The sequence below is a fragment of the Cyrtonyx montezumae genome, unplaced genomic scaffold (assembly GCF_038088225.1).
Source record: "Cyrtonyx montezumae isolate F1298 unplaced genomic scaffold, pur_monq_1.0 scaffold_82, whole genome shotgun sequence".
Lineage (NCBI taxonomy): Eukaryota > Metazoa > Chordata > Aves > Galliformes > Odontophoridae > Cyrtonyx > Cyrtonyx montezumae.
In genome coordinates, this window is record NW_027072092.1 from 357,267 (window position 1) to 375,080 (window position 17,814).

A 17,814-nucleotide genomic window follows, 5' to 3' on the forward strand; every position below is an offset into this window, starting at 1 on the left:
GTCCCGGTGGCCACTGTTGGTACCGGGAGATGCCTCCGGTGGCATCTGTGAAAATAAAAGCCTTGCACTGTTTGCAGCCACTGCCGTCCGTGTAATTCGATGGAATAAAAGGGGGAGGAGCGCCAGGCTGGGGGGGGGCGGGGGGGGCGTGAAAGGAATGGGCCCAGAGCTCCACTGAGCACTGACCATGGGGGTCACCACCCCCCCCAGCCCTGCAGTGGCACCAGGACAGGGGGCACGGAGCATCCGGCCCTCCTTCCCCCACGCAGGGCTCGGGCTGTGCATCCCAAAGTCCTCGCGTCCTGCCCAGCACCTCTGCTCTGCTCAATGGGAGGGGGCTGCAGAGTGGTTTCCCCCCCCCCCCTCCCCATCCTGTCCCCAGGGCCCAGCCCCATGAGCGCTGCCCGCTGGCACCCTGCGAGCACCCGTCTGTCCACAGCCCCCATCTGTCAGCCCTACAAAATATAGCCCTGCGGGGGGGGGGGAGGGGGGCTGCAGCCAGCACCCATGGCGGGGGGGAGGAGGGGGGGCACATCCCTTCGAGGCCACGTCATGGGGCACACGGGGCTGAGCGTAGCGGCGCACACGAGGTGACGCACATGTCCCCTCAATGCCACCTCCTGCTGCTTTGCCCCTTGGCACCCTCCCGTCCCCTGGGTGCCAACGACACGTCCCAAAATAGCCCCAGCGGGGCCATAAAAGCGGGGAGGGCCGACGTGGGGCGGCAGAAGCCACCGCCGGGAGAGCCGTGAGGATGTGGGGGCCGAGCACGGTGGTGAAAAGTGGGGGGCTGCTCTGCAGTGCCCGCCTGGGCTGCCGCGTGCAGGAGGAGGACACGGGGCGCCGAGAGTCCTTCAGTGCTGAGTGGTTGGACCTGGAGCTCAGCACCCGACCCGAGAGGGGTGAGCGGCCCCGCTGGGCGTCGTGGGTGCTCGGGGTCCCCGAGGGCTGTGGGGTCCCCCGTAAGAGTGTTGGGGCTGAGGGAGATCCTGGGGGGGGGGGGAGGGGTGCCTGAAGGTTTCCCAGGGGATTTGGAGGAGCTTGGGGGTTTCTATGGGAGTCTGCATGGGGCTGGGGGAGGGTGTGGGGTTCCTGCGGGGCTGTGGGGGTCTCGAGGAGGCAGGGGGTATCCACGCAGTGGTATGGGTTGTGGGTGGGGGTCTCAACAGGGGGGAGGTTCCATGGGGTCTTCATGGGGGTGGGGCTCTGAAATATCGTGGGGGAGAACACAGGGACGTCCGCGGGTCCCCGTGAGGAGGGATGGGACAGAAAGATGCTCGAGGGCATCCGTGGGGGGTCTCTGAGGGTTTGGGGAAACCACAGGGGTCTCCAAGCGTGTTCACGGGTCAGAGCGTGACGGGGGACCCCCGCGGCCCCCCCACGAGCTCTCGGTGCGCAGGTGGTGCCGGCGGGAGGTGGACCAGCAGCGCCGAGAGTCGCTGGAGCAGCGCGGGGAGACGCGGGTGCTGGAGCAGCGCTCGCCATGGGGCGTGCTGCGGGTGGGCGTCCTGGGGCAGCCCCTGGCCCAGCACCTCCTGCCTTACGCCCGGACCCTCCCCCCTGCCCCTCTTCGCCCCCCCAGACCTGCGTGGATCCAAGCCGGGGCTCTCGGCGCACCCTCTCACCGCTCCCTCTCCCACGAAGCCCAGAGGGGGCTGAAGGCGACGGGTGGGGGGCTCGGGGCGCGGGGTGAGGTTGGGGGGAGGCGGCGGGGGGGTCCTAAGCCCCGTTGCCTCGCCGCAGCCCCCGAGGATGGCGGAGGAGGGTGGGGGGACGTGGGGGTGGGCGCTCACCCCGCAGTGGGGGGCGGAGGCCGGAGGGGACGGGGCGCGGGGCGCGACGCGGTGTCCCTGGCAGAGAGAGGGGGAGCGAGGATGGGGTGCGCGGAGCCCCCCCCAGGGCAGGGGGTGGGAGACACGGCAGCGTTGTGTTGTTTTGTACAGATGTGAATTTCTTTGTATTGCAATAAAAGGTGCAGCCTGGCCCTGTGGCTCCGGAGCAGTGGTTTGAGTGCGGGCTATTGGCCCATCTGTGGGGCTGTGCCCCGTCGTCGTCCACCCCCCCCCGTTTGTCTCCTTCTGGCCCAGGGATGGGGGTAGGAACCCTATGGGGAACTGGGGAAACTGAGGCACAGCCCATTGCTGGGGGGGGGGGGAGATTTTTCTTTATATAACTGCCCCCCCCCGCCACTTGCCAGCCCGTGCCAGGGTTCGGGATGGCCCTGGTGCCAGCGCCCAGATTAGCTGTTCCCTCCTGGATGGATCCTGCTGTCCCTGGGCCACCGCCAACCCCTGCGCCCATCCCCATCCCATCCCCATCTCTCCCCACGCGCTGCCTGTGGGTCTTCACTGCCTTCACCCCTTCCCTTGCCCAGCCCCACATCCCAAGCCGCTGGGTGCAATGAGTGCGCCAGGAGCTGGAGGGGGGTCAGTGGGGCTGGATCCTTCCAGGGGCTGAGGTCCAGCACACTCAGCCCAGCAATGATCACGAGGGAGCACCTGGACCGACCCCATCGCTGTCCTTACCGCCTTCCCCCTCCCTGTCCTCATCCCCCATCTCCATCCCCACCTCTCCAGCCCCATCCCAACCCTACGCCACACACCGGGGTCGGACCACCCCCTTTGGGCCCCCCCCCACTCCTGGGCTGACACAACCCCGTGGGCTGCAGCCCCCTCTGAGGGGCGGGGGGGGTGGCAGCAGGGCTGGCTCCAGCCCTGGGCGCTGACACTAACCAGGTTACCCACGATGGACGGCTGCAATCAGCGCCGAGCGGCCGCTGCCATAACTCACCATCCCCCCCCCCCCTCCACCCCACCCCCCCGTTCTGGTTATCGGGGCTATAAATGGGCCGCGGTGCCGGCACAGCTCAGCCCCCGCCATGAGCAGCCTGGATGCGGTCCGGGAGGGCTACGCGCGCTTCGACCCCCGCGCCTACCTGCAGAACAACTACGTGCCCCCCCCGCGCAGACTTCTCCTCCGAGGACTGCGTGGTGCCCTGGAAGCTGCGATGTTTGGCCGAGACCTTCGCCAGCGGTGGGGAAACTGAGGCACGGGGGGGAGGGGGGGAGGCGCAGAGCATCCCCCTCATGCCGTGACTCACAGTGGGACCCCCGCCCCTCCTCCTTTCCCCCCTCCACCCCCCCTCCCAGGTGAGATCCGTGGGCGCACGCTCATCGACGTGGGCTCGGGTCCCACCATCTATCAGCTGCTGAGCGCCTGCGACCACTTCGAGGAGATCGTGGCCACCGATTTCCTGGAGGTGAACCGGGAGGAGCTGCGGCGTTGGGTGCGGGGGGAGCCCGGAGCCTTCGATTGGAGCCCCTTCATCCGCCACGTCTGCAAGATCGAGGGGCGCGGGTAGGGCAGCGGGGAGGAGTGGGGTGGGAGACTCCTGTGGGACCGTGGCCCCTTGGATCTGGGGGTCGGGGGCTGAGACCCACTGCGCTCGTGGTCCCGCAGCCCATAGTGCTGATCCCGGTGGGAATCTTTTAGGATCCCATCCCCTGGTCCCTGGAGGATCCCACTGCCGTGTTCCCATTTACACCAGGCTGACTCCTTTGGGATTCCACCCCCACATCCCTGCAGGATCTCAGGATCTCACCCCCGTCACCCGGCTGATCGCTATGGGATCCCATCCCTGGATCCACCCCCCCCAGGATCCCATCCTCACAGATAGCTTCAGGATCCTGACCTCACATCCCTGCAGGTGTCGGGCTGATCGCTATGGGATCCCGACCCCACATCCCCGTGGCTGCTGCACTGCAGGACCCCGACCCCATACACCATCCGGCGCCAGGTTGCTCCCTGCAGCACCACACCCTATTCACGCCAGGGTGCTGCCTGCGAGACCCCCATCCCATACTCCTGTCAGTGTTTGATCCCTTCAAGACTCCAACCCCACACCCCTATTCGATGCCAGTTTGACCCCCGCAAGCCCCCATCCCCACATCTCCTCACTTCCCCCCCCCCCCGCCCCCAACACCTCCCTCCTCCCGCAGGGAGCCCTGGCAGGAGAAGGAGCGCCGGTTGCGGGGCCGCCTGCGGCGCATCCTCCCCATCGACGTGCACCGTGCGGACCCCCTGGGTGCCCCACTGCAGCCCCCTGCCGACGCTTTGCTCTCCGCCTTCTGCCTGGAGGCCGTCAGCCCCGACCGCGCCGCCTTCGAGCGAGCGCTGACACACGTGGGCTCCCTGCTGCGCCCGGGGGGGCACGCTCTGCTGCTGGGGGCTCTGGGGGAGTCCTTCTACCTGGCGGGCGCTGCGCGGCTGCCCGTGGTGCCCCTGCACGAGGATGACGTCCGTGGGGCTCTGAGCGGTGCGGGGTTCACCCTGCGGGAGCTCCGCTCCTACGCCATGCCGCCCGCGCTGCGCAGCGCTGTGGACGACGTCGACGGAGTGTTCTTCGTCCACGCGCAGAAACCGCTGGAAGGATGAGCCCCCCCCCCCCTCCCCCTCCCCCAGCCCCAAATTCCCTGCTTCCCCCTGCCCCCTCCTCCTTTGGAGATGGGGGGGAACGCAGACGCTGCGCTCCTGAGTTGTGTCCCCATCGCGTCCCGGAATAAAGCCTGAGCTGAGCACGGCCCGGGGGAGATGGAGAGGTGGGGGGTGCGAATGTTGGGGGGCAAAATGGGGGGGGAGGGGGGAATATGGGGTATTTGAAGGATGTGCCAAGGGTGGGGAGAGTGGGGATGGAGGGGTGTGGGGGCCCCACGGGGCAGCAGTGGGACGGGGGGCACAGGTTGAACTCCAGCTTTATTCACAGCACAGGGCACACCCTGCTGGGGGGCTGCACCCTGCTGGGTGGGGGGCACAGCCCCAGGGCGCTCCCCAAGGGCTGCACGGGGGTCACCCCCGCACCCCAAGGCACCACTCTGACCCCACACATTGCACTGTTCCCCCCCCCCCCTCCCTCAACAAAGCCACCCAGCAGCAAGCAGGGCCAGGAAAGGCAGCATCCCACCCCCCCATCCCCCAGGCACCAGCGTACAGAGGCACCATCACACCTTCCCCCTCCCCCCACCCAGGGGACCCCCCCTGTGCTCGGCCACCCCACAACTCCCCCCCAGCAGCCACTGCCACCTCACAGCTGCCAGGACCCATGGTAGGAGGACCAGCACTGGCAGCCACGGGGGGGGGGGGGGTCCACTGCCCCCACTTCCCCAGAGAGGGGCTCCCAGCCCCCACGCAGGACAGGGTGGTAGAGGGGAAAGCACACTTCAGAAGGAAGGAGGGAGTCCACGGGCAGAGGGTATGGGGGTAGGGGAGTGGGGGCAGGAATTGGTTTGGCACATGTTGAGGCAGAGTGTGCCCCCCCATCGCCGCTCTAGTCCGCTTTGGAGAGGTCCGAGTTGGCCTTCAGGAGGTAGAGGCTGTCATCCACCAGGAAGCTGTGGGGAGGGAGGGGAGATAGGGCTGGGGGGGGGGGCAGGTTGGTCTGCTGGGGTCAGGAGATGGGGGCGTGAGGGGGCCCCCCAAAACCCACCGAGGCCCAACCAGACCCCAAAGACCCCCAGGTACCCATGGGCAGGAGAGAGAGGCTCTGAGCACACCCCCATTTCAAGAGAGGGAACACAGTACTGCGGGGGCAAAAGAGGGGCCCCCAAGCACCTCGACTTCAAGCATGGCCCCCACCTGTAAAAGAGGATGTTGAGGGGCACGGTGCTGATGTGCCACAGGGCGTGGGCGTCCAGCACCCAGAAGAGGGGGGGGAAGTCGAGGAGCTCGAGCAGAGCCCCCGCCTGCAGCAGCAGCACCACCACGGCACACTTCCAGACGTGGGGCAGACGGGGACGGTTCCGCACGCACCACCACAGCCACCACAGCAGGTTGAGGAGCCCTGGGGGGGGGGGGAAAAGAAGGGGGGCAGAGGGATGGGAGCACCGTGCCCCACACCCACTGTGCCCCCATAGTCCTCACCCTCAGCCTATTGTGCCCCACCTCTCCCATTCTGGTCCCGCTGTGTCCCCACGGCCCCTAACCCGATCCCATTGTTCCTCCTGGACCCGTCGCCCCTCTGTCCCCCACCCCAGCCCCACTGCTCGGGCTCTCACCGATGGCCACGTTCGCAGCCATGTTGTATCCGTAGTCAAAGCGGACGAGGGTCAGGTAGGAGATGTGGCAAGCGAGGAAGAGGAGGAGGAAGGCCTGAAGACGCCGATTAAGGCCGGCCGCCTCAACCCCAACGTCCTGCGGGCAGGAGGACGGCACTGACACATCCCCCACCCCACAGACAGCGCTGTCCCCAGGGCTGGGACGGCCCTCACCTGACCCAGCACAGGTACACAGAGTGCAGGACGACGGCTGAGGCGCAGAAGTAGTCGAGTTTCTGCAAGGCAGGAGAGGGGACCAGGGGGCTCAGAGCCCGGGGATGCCCCTACAGCCCCCCCCCCCCACCCCAAGTGTGGGGACGGGGACCCTCACCTCCGTCAGCGCCGTGTCCCGCGTGTGGAAGACGGTGGACCAGAACCAGGCGTTGACGGAGACCTGTGGGAGCACAGAGCAGTGCTGCAGGGACGGGGCAGATGAGGTCACGGCGGCGGTGGCTTCGGGATGTCCCTTACCCAGGCAAAGGCGACGCACGTGGGGTACATGGGGGAAGTGGGGGGCACGGCCGCTTTGTAGCGCAGCAGCATCAGGAAGCTGGCCAGGCCGTTGAGGAGGGAGGCGAAGGCAGAGGCCGGCTCCTGGACAAAGAGGAACCGCGAGAAGGGCCACTGCGAGGGGACGGGGGGGGGGGTCAGTGGGATGGAGGGGACACGGGGACCCCCAGGCCCCTCTCCCCCCCCCCCCCCCCCCCCGGGCTCACCTTGCCGTGGAACTGCGGCACGCGGCGGCCGCCCTGCACGTAGAGCCGCACTGTGCGCCACATGCACTCATATTTGCAGTCATCGTGGCACGTCCAGCCTGGGGATGGGGTCAGAGTGGGAGGGGGCGGCCAGTGGGGAGTGGAGGGTCGAGGAGGGGGGGGGGGGGGGAGGTGGGCTCCCAGTCCATCCCAGCGCTCCCAGCACGGCCCCAGTCCATCCCAGTGACCCCCCCCCCCTCTCTGGTTTCACCGCGGCCCAATACAAAACGAGCACAGCCCATAACCACCACGGCCCAGAGCTCCCAACTCTATCCCAGTATCCCCAGTCCAACCCCGCCTCCACGTGCAGAGGAGGAGCCCGCGCCGCAAGGGGGGCGTGGCCATAACACGGGCGTGGCCAATAGGGGGCGGGGCCTCCAGGCCCTGCAGCCAATGAGCGGGCAGCGGGGCGGTACCTGTGAGGCCCATGTAGAGCGGCTGCCGGGCGCGGAAGTGCCGTAGCGCCGCCCCGGAGCAGTTCCGCCGCTCGCAGCGGCTCAGGCACTCGCGGTACAGCGGCTCTCGGTCTCCCTGAGAGCCGCGGGCCGGGCCCGGTGCCGCCGCCGCTCCCAGCAGCAGCAGCAGCGCTGCCCGCGCCGCCCCACCGCCCGCCATCGCCGCCCGGCGCGGCTTCCGGCTCGCCCCGGAAGTGGGCAGCGGCGCGGTGCACCATGGGATATACCGCCCCCGCTGGCCGCGGGCATCACTGGAGAATCATGGGATATATCCCCCCCTTATTCCGGCACTCTCCGCAGAGGATCATGGGATATATCCCCCCCCCCGGGGCTGGGGGGAGTCGGAGGGCTCCGGGGGTCCCCGCGCTGTCCCAGATCCACGGATCCGGCGATGGGGAGAGCTCTGGGGTGGGGCCGTGCCCCGCAGTGCCCCGTGGCCTCGGTCTGCACCGCGGCGGGGTCACGGGCACGGGGCAGCAGTGGGGCTGTGCCCGGTGCCTCCTCGCGGTGCCGGGACCCCTACGGTGCCCGGGACCCCCGGGACAGAGCACCCGAGCATACGGTGCACGGAGTGACCGAGACGTGGCGGCCGCGGTGCCCCGCTGCTCCCGGGTTGCGGTGGCCGGGAGCTCCGCTGCTCGGGGAGCCCGGTGCGCCCGTTACGGCGGACCCCCGTGCCCGGTAGCCCCGGGTCAGTGCTGCCCGGAGGGGCCCCGGTGCACCCGGGATGGAGCGTCCAAAGCCGCCCGGTGGCTCCGGTGCTGGGGGTGCCCGGGACATCGGGTGCGCGAGCTCCCGGTGCTCCCGGGACAGTGTGGCCGATAGCAACCGGGAGCTCCGCCGCTGTGCCCGGTGCAACGGGACGAGCGATGCTCCCGGGACGGGACCCGACGCCGCTCTGCGTCTCCAGTGCTCGTGAACGCGCGGGGTGGGCGGGAGCGCGCGGCGCGCCCTCTTCTCCTCTGCCAGGAACGCGGCGCGGCCCCGCGAGGTGGAGCCCGGGAGCGCGGCGGAACCGCACCGCAAACTTTCCCGGAGCGGCCGGCGCGGGGCCATGGGCCGCGGCCCGCGCTGAGCACCATGATCCCCGCCCGCGGCCGCCCGCTCTGCCCCGCGCTGCTGCCGCTGCTGCTCGCCGCGCTCTGCCCCTCCGCCGCCGCCGAAGGTGGGTCCGCCCCGACGGGCAGCGGGGGGCTCGGGTGGGGGGGGGGAGCGGGGGGGCGGCGGCGGGACCCGGTGCGGAGTTGCGCGGGGAACGCCGGGACCCGGTGCGGAGTTGTGTGGAGAGTGGAGGGGTTGGGGGAGCGGGGCCCGGGGGCTGCTGGGGCTCTTCGGCTGAAAGTGATCCCCCTCCCCCCTCCTCGGTGCTCCCCCCCCCCCCCCCCCCGGTGCCCCGCCGCGGGCAGCACCTCCCTCTCGGCGTTCCCACGCGGGATTGGGTTGAACCGGGATGCGCGGGGCCGAGGGCGGCCGTGCCGCTCGATGTCCCCCGGTCCCCCCCGGGCAGAGCGAGCTCGCAGCCCCCGCTGTGCCGTGTCCCCAGGAGGGGTTTGGGGACCCTGAGCCGGGGACAGCCCCGTCTCCACAGGAGTGCGTGGGATGGAACCGCTCGCAGGGGTCCCGCAAATCACAAGAGGTGCGGTGACACGGCCACGAGAGTCCCCCCCAGGCCCCCCTCCCCGTCCCACGGAGATAGTTTCGGGGCGCGGAGGGGCCCCGGGGCGGCGGCGGTGCCACACGGTGCGGGTGGGCGGGCGGGCGCGTCCCCGCCGGTCGCTCCCATCCACATTCTCGAGGTGCCGCACCCTGCCCGGCCCGACGGGAGCAGCCGGGGCAGGACCCATCGCCGCGGGGCCTCGACCAGAGCGGGGACGGGGCGGGCATCGCCCCACCGCCATCCCCACCCCCATCGCAGACCCCGATGTGGGGTTACCAGGGCAGAAAGTGGGGGCTCAGCGGGTCCCAGCTGCTCCCATCACCCTGCAATTCGTGCTCCACGCTGGGGACGTAGTGGCACGTCCCCACCGCTGTACTCAGCACTGTCCCCGGAGCAGGGGGTGACGCGCAGCCCGAGCCCCCCGAGGGGGGGCGATGGCAGTGGGATCGAGCTGGGATCGATGGGATCCATCCTCACCGCCTTCCCCCGGCCCTGGGAGCGCCGTCGGCATCCCCTGCCCGCGCGCAGCAGGTGGAGCAGACCTTGAGCTTTGGCCGCACAGCACCGCGAGGCCGTTCCCTCCAGGGTGGGGGCACATGGCAGTCCCCACCTCCCCGTCCCCGTGGGCGGCTCCGTGCCCAGGGGCAGAGATTCCCCTTTTGGGGGCTCCGGGGCCGTTTCTCCGTCTCTGCGGCCCCGCTGCAGGCGGAGGTCGGGGAGGAGGAGCGGCTGCAGCGTGGGTCGTCCCGTGGCCTCGTGGCAGCTGCCGGCATCGGGGGCTGTCACTCAGCCGCCGGGAACCCCCCCCCCCCCCACTGCACGGAGGACAGAGCACAGCGTGCCCACCCCCTGCCTCAATGTCCCCTGTCCCCTCCCGGGGTGGTGATGGTGGAGCCACGGGGTGCGTGTTGCCATTAAGTGAGAGGGGACAATGGGGACGACGCGGTGACCCCGCTTAAAGGGAGGCACAACAGTGGGCACCTTGAACGTGGGGGTCTCGAGGGGTGTGGTGGGACCCCAAACTCAAAGCCCTCAGGGGGGCCGGGGGGGCCGTCCCGCGTGGCGGTGGGGCGCCGGGGGCCGCGGGCGTGCCGGGGCTGGGCCGTGCCTGCGTCACCCCGTTCGCTCCCCAAACACGCCCGACCTGAAAAGGCGGTTCCCAGCGGGACGCCGCGGCCGAGCCGTGCCACCCCACGGCCGTGACTCACCGCAGCCGCCCCCCCCCCCCCCCCCCCCCCCCGGCCCCACCGCCACCTCCACGCGCGGGGGGAGCGGAGCGCGGCGGCCGTGGGACGCGGCCATCCGGGGCTCCGTGCGCGGCGGCCGTCGCCGCTCAACAATCGCGTCCTGTGTGTGTGCGCTCCCCCCCGGCGGCCGTGGGCAGAGCATTCCTGCTCCGCGGCCCCCGCCCCGCGCGGGGCCCCCGGGCTGTGCTCGGTGCGGGCTGCGGGGCCCCGACGGCCACTCAGCCCCTGGCGCCCACCCAGCGCTGGACGTGGGCGCGCGGTGGGGGTCGAGGCTGGATGGCGACGTGGGGGTAGAGCGGCGGGGGGAGCTGAAAGGTCCCCGTCCCCACGCGGATCCCGCGCGGGGGCCGCGCAGGAAACCCATCGGAAACCCATCGGAAGTTTTTGGGAACGGATAACCATCAGCAGCCGCATCCGCTGCATTTCCTGCGGCCGGATCCCGGCAGGGGCGAGGGCACGGCCGATCCCAGCTGACCCTCCTCCCCCACCCCCCCCTCCCCCACACCTCCAACCATCCCCGCAGTGTGCACCGGCACCGACATGAAGCTGCTGCAGCCCTCCAGCCCCGAGAGCCACTACGAGACCCTGCGGCACCTCTACCAGGGCTGCCAGGTGGTGCAGGGCAACCTGGAGCTCACTTACCTCCCCCCCGGCGCCGACACCGCCTTCCTCCAGGTGCGAGGATTCGGGGACACGTGGCACCGGGACTGGCAGGGGGGAGGGGGGGTGTCCGGGGGGGGGGTGTCACCGCCGTGGTCTCACCCGTAGGACATCAAGGAGGTGCAGGGTTATGTGCTGATCGCTGAGAACAACGTGAGCGCCGTGGGGCTGCGGGGGCTGCGCATCATCCGTGGGACGCAGCTCTTCCAGGAGCGCTACGCGTATGGCCGTGCTGGGCAACGTGGGGCTGCGGCAGCTCGGCATGAGGCAGCTCACAGGTGGGGGGCACGGCACGGGGGGGGGGGTGTGGGGGGGGGTGTGGGGGCCCTGCGTGGGGGCTGCAGGTCTGTGGGTTGGGCTGGGGTATAGGATCGCCACATGGTTTGGGTTGGAAGGGAACTTAAAGATCGTAGCATCACCCAAAGGTTTGGGTTGGAAGACCCCAAAGCCCACCCATCCCCACCCCCTGCCGCAGGGACCCCTCCCACGGCTCAGTGACCCCCCCCCTCACCACCCACCTCGCCCCGAGCACACCCCCACTCCGTGCCCTCGTAGCAGTGAATTTCTTCCCGATGTCTAACCTAAATCTCCCCACTTTTTGCTTAAAACCTCCCCCCCTTCATCCTATCCCTACACCCCAATAGAGCCCCTCCCCAGGACTTTCTGCAGCCCCTTCAGTCACCATGTGGGGACTCCAGGTCCCTGTGTGGGGCCGGGTGTCCCCGTGGGGCTGTGCCCCGGTGCTGATGGCAGCACATATCCCCCCTGTACAGAGATCCTGAAGGGTGGGGTGCACATCGAGGGGAACCCCCAGCTCTGCTTCCAGGAGACGATCCTCTGGGCCGACATCTTCCACCGACACAACGAGCTGAGTGGGGAGACCCACGTAGAGAGCGCCCGCAGCCGAAACCTGTGAGCAGCCCAAGGGCTGGGGAGGGGGCACGGGGGGGGGGGGGGGGGGGGCTCTGAGAACTGGGGAGGTTGGGGGATGCCACCCCCCCCTCAGCTCCCCTGCTGATGCCATCCGTCCCCCCTGCAGGTCCCGACTGCCAGGCGCTGGTGTCCCGAGGGGCACTGCTGGGGCGAGAGCCCCCCAGGACTGCCAGACCCGTGAGTATGGGGCTGCCTGGAGCCCCCACCCCATAGGAACCCCACAAACCCTTGGGCATTCCCATATCCCCACGTAGAATTCAGCTCCCCTTGCCCCCCCCCCCCCCCCAATCAGCACACTCCCTTGTCCTCAAACCCCTGCTCCAGGGACCCCCAGAATCCCTTCCCGTAGACCTCTGGGCCGCCGCCTCCCTCACAGCTCCTTGCCCCATATACTCCACAGACTCTTTCCCTTTAGGATGGGTCCCCATCCCATTGTGCCCCTCTTCTCCCCCCCCCCCATCAGTGACCAACAGCATCTGCCATGGGTGTCCACGCTGCAAGGGCACGAAGCCGACGGACTGCTGCCACGAGCAGTGCGCCCGCGGGCTGCACCGGCCCCAAGCACTCCGACTGCCTGGTGGGCACGGGATGGGGGGCGGGCAGGGGTCTGCCCCAAACACAGGGGCTGACAGCTGGACCCCCCGCCCCCCAGGCATGTCTGAACTTCAATCGGAGCGGGATCTGCGAGCTGCACTGCCCCCCCCTCGTCATCTACAACTCCGACACCTTCGAGTCAGTGCCCAACCGCGATGGGCGCTACACCTTTGGTGCCAGCTGTGTCAGCCAATGCCCCTGTGAGTGCTGGGGGGGGTGAGGGGGGGGGGCTGAGTGCCACCTTACCCAGCTCTGAGCATCCTGCCCCCTCCCCCCAGATAACTACTTGGCGACAGAGGTGGGCTCCTGCACCCTCGTCTGCCCTCAGAACAGCCAGGAGGTGACAGTCAACAACGTGCAGAAGTGTGAGAAGTGCAGCAAGCCCTGCCCGGAGGGGTGAGCGCTGGGGGGGTCCGGGCCGTGCAGCTGGGGGGGGGGCTCTGGGGCACCCCAGGGGGGGATGCTATTCATTGGGAAGCTGTGCAGCACTGGGGCAGTTATGGAGAGCCCTTGGGGGGGGCACAGGGGCTGCCAGGGAGGGGGTCCTGGTAAATCTACCACCACGTCTCTGCCCCCCCCCCCCGCCCCCCCTCAGTGTGCTACGGGCTGGGGGTGGATTTCCTCAAGGGCGTCCGTGCTGTCAACGCCTCCAACATCCGGCACTTCTCCGGCTGCACCAAGATCTTCGGCAGCCTGGCTTTCCTACCCGAGACCTTCACTGGGTAAGCACTGTACCCCCCCACCCCCCAATCCCAGAGGGAACCATTGGGATCCCCCCGCAGCCCCACCAACCCCAACACCCCCCCCCCTCCCATTCCCAACGCCCACAGGGACCCCGAGCACCAACACAGCACCCCTGGACCCCCAGCTGCTGTCAGTCTTTGAGAGCCTGGAGGAGCTGACGGGTGAGCGCACGGGAACGGGGACACGGCCCTGAGTTGAGGGCACAAAGTGAGCAGCAGTGACACTGCCCCCCCCCCTTTCCCCCCCCCCTTTTTTAGGATACCTATACATTGCTGCCTGGCCGCCCAGCATGGAGGACCTGGGTGTCTTCCAGAACCTGCGCATCATCCGCGGCCGTGTGCTGCACAAGTGAGCGGGGATGGGGACGTGGGGGGGGGGGACACACGGGGGGGGGGGGGGGGGGGTGAGGTGGGTGCTCACCTGGCGGTGTCTTGGCAGCGGTGCCTACTCACTGACGCTGCGGGACCTGGCGGTGCGGGCGCTGGGGCTGCGTGCCCTGCAGGAGATCAGCAGTGGGATGGTGCTCATCCACCACAACCCCCAGCTCTGCTTCCTCCAGAAGGTGCCCTGGGACAGCATCTTCCGCCACCCCCCGCCAGCGCCCTCTTCCAGACCCACAACAAACCCCCCGAGCAGTGCGGTGAGGACCCCACCCCCCCCCCCTTCTCAGCCCCACTCCTAGCACTACTCACGGCCCCCACATTTGGGATGGGGGTAACGCCGTGTCCCTCCCCCCCCCCCCAGAGAGTGAGGGGCTGGTGTGCTTCCACCTCTGCGCCCACGGGCAGTGCTGGGGGCCCGGCCCCACACAGTGTGTCTCCTGTGAGCGCTTCCTGCGTGGCCAGGAGTGCGTGGCCTCCTGCAACCTGCTGGATGGGTGAGCGTGGGGATGGGCTGAGCACGGTGGGGTGGGGGGGGAGGGGGGGAACGGGACACTGCCCCTCACCCATCCCAACCCCATCCCGTCCCCACCGCCCCACAGCGCCGTCCGTGAGCACTCCAATGGCACACGCTGCCTGCCCTGCCACCCCGAGTGCCAGCCACAGAACGGCACCGAGACCTGCTTCGGATCGGTGAGCACGGGGACCACCGTGGCATGGGGATGGCACTGCTGCCAGCCCCCTCACCCCCCCACGCCCACTCCCCTCACCCCACAGGATGCGGATCAGTGCGTGGCATGCGCTCACTACAAGGATGGGCAGCAGTGTGTGCGGCGCTGCCCCAGCGGGGTGAAGGTGGACGCCTCCTTCGTGCCCATCTGGAAGTACCCGGACGAGGAGGGGGTCTGCCAGCTGTGCCCCACCAACTGCACCCACTCGTGAGTGCTCATAGCCACGTGTGTGTGAGTGTGTGTGTGTGTATGGGGCTGCAGGGCCGCTCACCCACCCCACATCCCATCAGGTGCACCATCCGGGATGAGGACGGCTGTCCCGTGGACCAGAAGCCGAGGTACCACCGCGGGTACCCCCACCCCATGGGGGAGCATCAGGGGGTGACCCCATCCTCACGTTCCCTGTCCCGTCCTGCAGCCAGGTGACGTCCATCATTGCTGGTGTGGTGGGGGCTCTGCTGGTCGTCGTCCTCCTGCTCATCACTGTCGTCTGCGTCAAGCGCCGGCGGCAGCAGGAGAGGAAGCACACCATGCGGCGGCTGCTGCAGGAGACCGAGGTGGGGATGGGGGACGACCCCAGGGGGGAGGGCTCAGAGTCGTCCCCCCCTCACTCTCCCGTCCCTCACAGTTGTGGAGCCGCTGACGCCCAGCGGGGCCCTCCCCAACCAAGCTCAGATGCGCATCCTCAAGGAGACGGAGCTGAAGAAAGTGAAGGTTTTGGGCTCTGGCGCTTTCGGCACTGTCTATAAGGTGAGGGGTGGGAGGCAGCGGCGGTGGGATGGCACCATCCATGTCCTTGTCACTCACCAGCCCACAATAGGGCATCTGGATCCCCGACGGGGAGAGCGTGAAGATCCCGGTGGCCATCAAGGTGTTGCGGGAGAACACCTCACCCAAAGCCAACAAGGAGATCCTGGACGTGAGTGTGGTGGAGGTGGAGGCACAGGGCCGGGGAGTCAGTACCAACCTGACCCCCGTCCGTGCTGCCCTCAGGAAGCCTACGTGATGGCCGGGGTGGGCAGCCCCTACGTGTCACGGCTGCTGGGCATCTGCCTGACCTCCACGGTGCAGCTGGTGACGCAGCTGATGCCCTATGCTGTTTGCTGGACTACGTGCGGGAGAACAAGGACCGCATCGGCTCCCAGGACCTGCTCAACTGGTGCGTGCAGATCGCCAAGGTAGGACTGGGGGCTGCCAGGGGGCGCGGGGGCTGTGGGGGTTACGGGGGTGTGGGGCTTGACGCCTGCCACCCAGGGGATGAGCTACCTGGAGGAGGTGCGGCTGGTGCACCGCGACCTGGCAGCTCGCAACGTCCTGGTCAAGAGCCCCAACCACGTCAAAATCACCGACTTCGGGCTGGCACGGCTGCTCGATATCGACGAGACCGAGTACCACGCCGACGGGGGCAAGGTGGGACGCGGGGGATGGGGCCACGGGGAGCACGGTGTGTCGTCCCCCCCCCCCCCCCCCCCGAGGGTCCCGCTCACCCCTCCATCCACCCAGGTCCCCATCAAGTGGATGGCGTTGGAGTCCATCCTGCGCCGGCGCTTCACCCACCAGAGCGACGTCTGGAGCTACGGTGCGTCCCCGTGCTGAGCACAGTGGGGTTGGGGGTCCCAGGGCAGCACTTACCCCACGGCCCCGTGTCCCCAGGCGTCACCGTGTGGGAGCTGATGACCTTTGGGGCGAAGCCATACGATGGGATCCCGGCGCGGGAGATCCCCGACCTGCTGGAGAAAGGCGAGCGGCTGCCGCAGCCGCCCATCTGCACCATCGATGTCTACATGATCATGGTGAAATGTGAGTTGAGGAGGTTGTGGGGGGGGGGGGGGGGGGGGGGATGTGGTTGGGACCCCACCGCCGTCCTCACGGCGCTCGGCTCCGTCCCAGGTTGGATGATCGACTCCGAGTGCCGGCCCAAGTTCCGTGAGCTGGTCACCGAGTTCTCCCGCATGGCACGCGACCCCCAGCGCTTTGTGGTCATCCAGGTATGGGGTCCCGGGGGTCTTCCCCCTCAGCAGTGCCCCAGCAGGTGCTGACAGCCCCCCCTCACCCACAGAATGACATGACCGGGCTGCCCAGCTCCATCGACAGCACCTTCTACCGGGCGCTGCTGGAGGAGGAGGACATGGACGACCTGGTGGACGCCGAGGAGTACCTGGTCCCTCACCAGGGCTTCTTCAGCACTGAGACCTCCACCACTTACCGCAGCCGCATCTCCTCCACGCGGGTACGGGACGGGCACGGGGGCTGCTGCAGGGTCCACGGGGTGCCGAGTCCCTAATGCTGTCTGGAGACCCCACGGACCCTGAGTGACCCCGCAGCACCGTGCCCAACTCCGTGCCCTCTCGCCCCCTCAGAGCACGGCAGAGACCGCGGTTGACACGACAGAGGCCGAGGACTCGGCTGCCTTCCCCTTCCCTCCGCAGAGCCTGGCGGAGGGGTCGGAGTGCCCCGTGCCGGAGGCTCTGGAGGTGGATGTTGGGGCCAAGGGGGCCGTGCCAAGTCCCCCAGCCACACGGTACAGCGAGGACCCCACTGCGCTGCCAGGTGATGAGAGTGAGGGTCTGGACCCCGAGGGCTTCGCCACCCCAGCCCCCCATGCCACTATGCCAGGTAGGACAATATGGGACCGTGGGGAGGGGGTTAAGGACCCTGCTTGGCTGCTGACACATCCCCTGTCCCCACAGAGTACGTGAATCAGGCTGGGGAGCGGCCGTCCCCCCCCCGGCACCCCTGCACACCACCATCCCCACCAGAGAAACCCAAGGGCCACCAAGGCAAGAACGGGCTCATCAAGGACACCAAGCACCCCTTCCTGGGGCCGTTCAGCCACGCTGTGGAGAACCCCGAGTACCTGGCCCCCCCAGGGCTGCCAGTCCCCGCTGCCTTCAGCCAGGCCTTTGACAACCCCTACTACTGGAACCAGGACCCCCCCAACGCTGGGGGCCCTGAGGGCAGCCCCAGCTCCACACCAGCAGCTGAGAACCCCGAGTACCTGGGTTTGGCTGAGCCTGAGGATGTGGCTGTGTAGGGCTGACGGACCCCCCCCCTTCACCAAGGCAGCTTGGGGAGGGACAGCACGAGGCCGGCGATGGATTTGGGGCCCAGAACTGTCCCCTCTGCATGGGGTGCCCTGTGCTGCAGGAGAGCCCAGGGCACTGTGGGACGGGAGACGACACAGAGGACCCCCAAAAGGAGCCCAAAAGCCCCACTGGGATGGATGCTCAAACCCCACACGGTTCCTTGAGGAATAAGGAAGGCGGAAGCAGCATCACCCCGACCAGTGCAGGACTGGGAGCCCCACTGCACAGCTACTCCTCACCATACACCCGTGCCACTGTCCCAAAGGCTCTGCCACCACCGTGCCCCTCCCCACCGGCGCCCAGCCGTGCTGGGACACACTGACTTGCACTGAGCAGGTGGACGTCGGGCTGCCCGGGCTCCTGCTGGATTCCTGTGAAGCTGACGGTGTCACACCTGGATGTATATTTGATCATTGTATATGGTTTTGTTTGGTTTTCTTTTCCTACTCTGCTTGTCTGTGTGGTTTGCTCTCATCTCCGCCA

At 68.8% G+C, this 17,814-nt stretch overlaps 4 protein-coding genes across 4 annotated transcripts; 3 read left to right on the plus strand and 1 right to left on the minus strand.

Moving 5' to 3' along the window:
• Positions 1–745: 745 nt before the first annotated feature.
• On the plus strand, positions 746–1,984 carry TCAP (titin-cap). The gene is given in 4 exon segments (XM_065753845.1): positions 746–921; positions 1,400–1,556; positions 1,558–1,611; positions 1,614–1,984. Coding segments are annotated over 4 exon segments (714 nt in total). The 5' UTR covers positions 746–754; the 3' UTR covers positions 1,950–1,984.
• Positions 1,985–2,878: 894 nt separating this feature from the next.
• PNMT (phenylethanolamine N-methyltransferase) lies at positions 2,879–4,434 on the plus strand. The gene is given in 4 exon segments (XM_065753831.1): positions 2,879–2,953; positions 2,955–3,033; positions 3,150–3,357; positions 3,999–4,434. Coding segments are annotated over 4 exon segments (798 nt in total).
• An 873-nt stretch (positions 4,435–5,307) lies between these two features.
• Positions 5,308–7,475, minus strand: PGAP3 (post-GPI attachment to proteins phospholipase 3). Its single transcript, XM_065753827.1, is given in 9 exon segments — positions 5,308–5,387; positions 5,632–5,836; positions 6,051–6,146; positions 6,149–6,186; positions 6,264–6,325; positions 6,421–6,483; positions 6,561–6,713; positions 6,806–6,903; positions 7,261–7,475. Coding segments are annotated over 9 exon segments (978 nt in total). The 5' UTR covers positions 7,460–7,475; the 3' UTR covers positions 5,308–5,323.
• Positions 7,476–8,277: 802 nt separating this feature from the next.
• On the plus strand, positions 8,278–17,762 carry ERBB2 (erb-b2 receptor tyrosine kinase 2). Its single transcript, XM_065753842.1, is given in 33 exon segments — positions 8,278–8,464; positions 10,727–10,878; positions 10,972–11,085; positions 11,087–11,141; positions 11,637–11,779; positions 11,903–11,953; positions 11,955–11,973; positions 12,260–12,336; positions 12,338–12,373; positions 12,449–12,590; positions 12,669–12,783; positions 12,984–13,103; positions 13,213–13,295; positions 13,392–13,482; positions 13,573–13,723; positions 13,726–13,774; positions 13,879–14,011; positions 14,117–14,207; positions 14,292–14,452; positions 14,536–14,583; positions 14,664–14,802; position 14,840; positions 14,874–14,995; positions 15,066–15,164; positions 15,239–15,338; positions 15,341–15,423; positions 15,500–15,655; positions 15,749–15,824; positions 15,899–16,045; positions 16,136–16,233; positions 16,305–16,475; positions 16,606–16,861; positions 16,936–17,762. Coding segments are annotated over 33 exon segments (3,708 nt in total). The 5' UTR covers positions 8,278–8,379; the 3' UTR covers positions 17,280–17,762.
• The last annotated feature ends 52 nt before the right edge of the window (positions 17,763–17,814 follow it).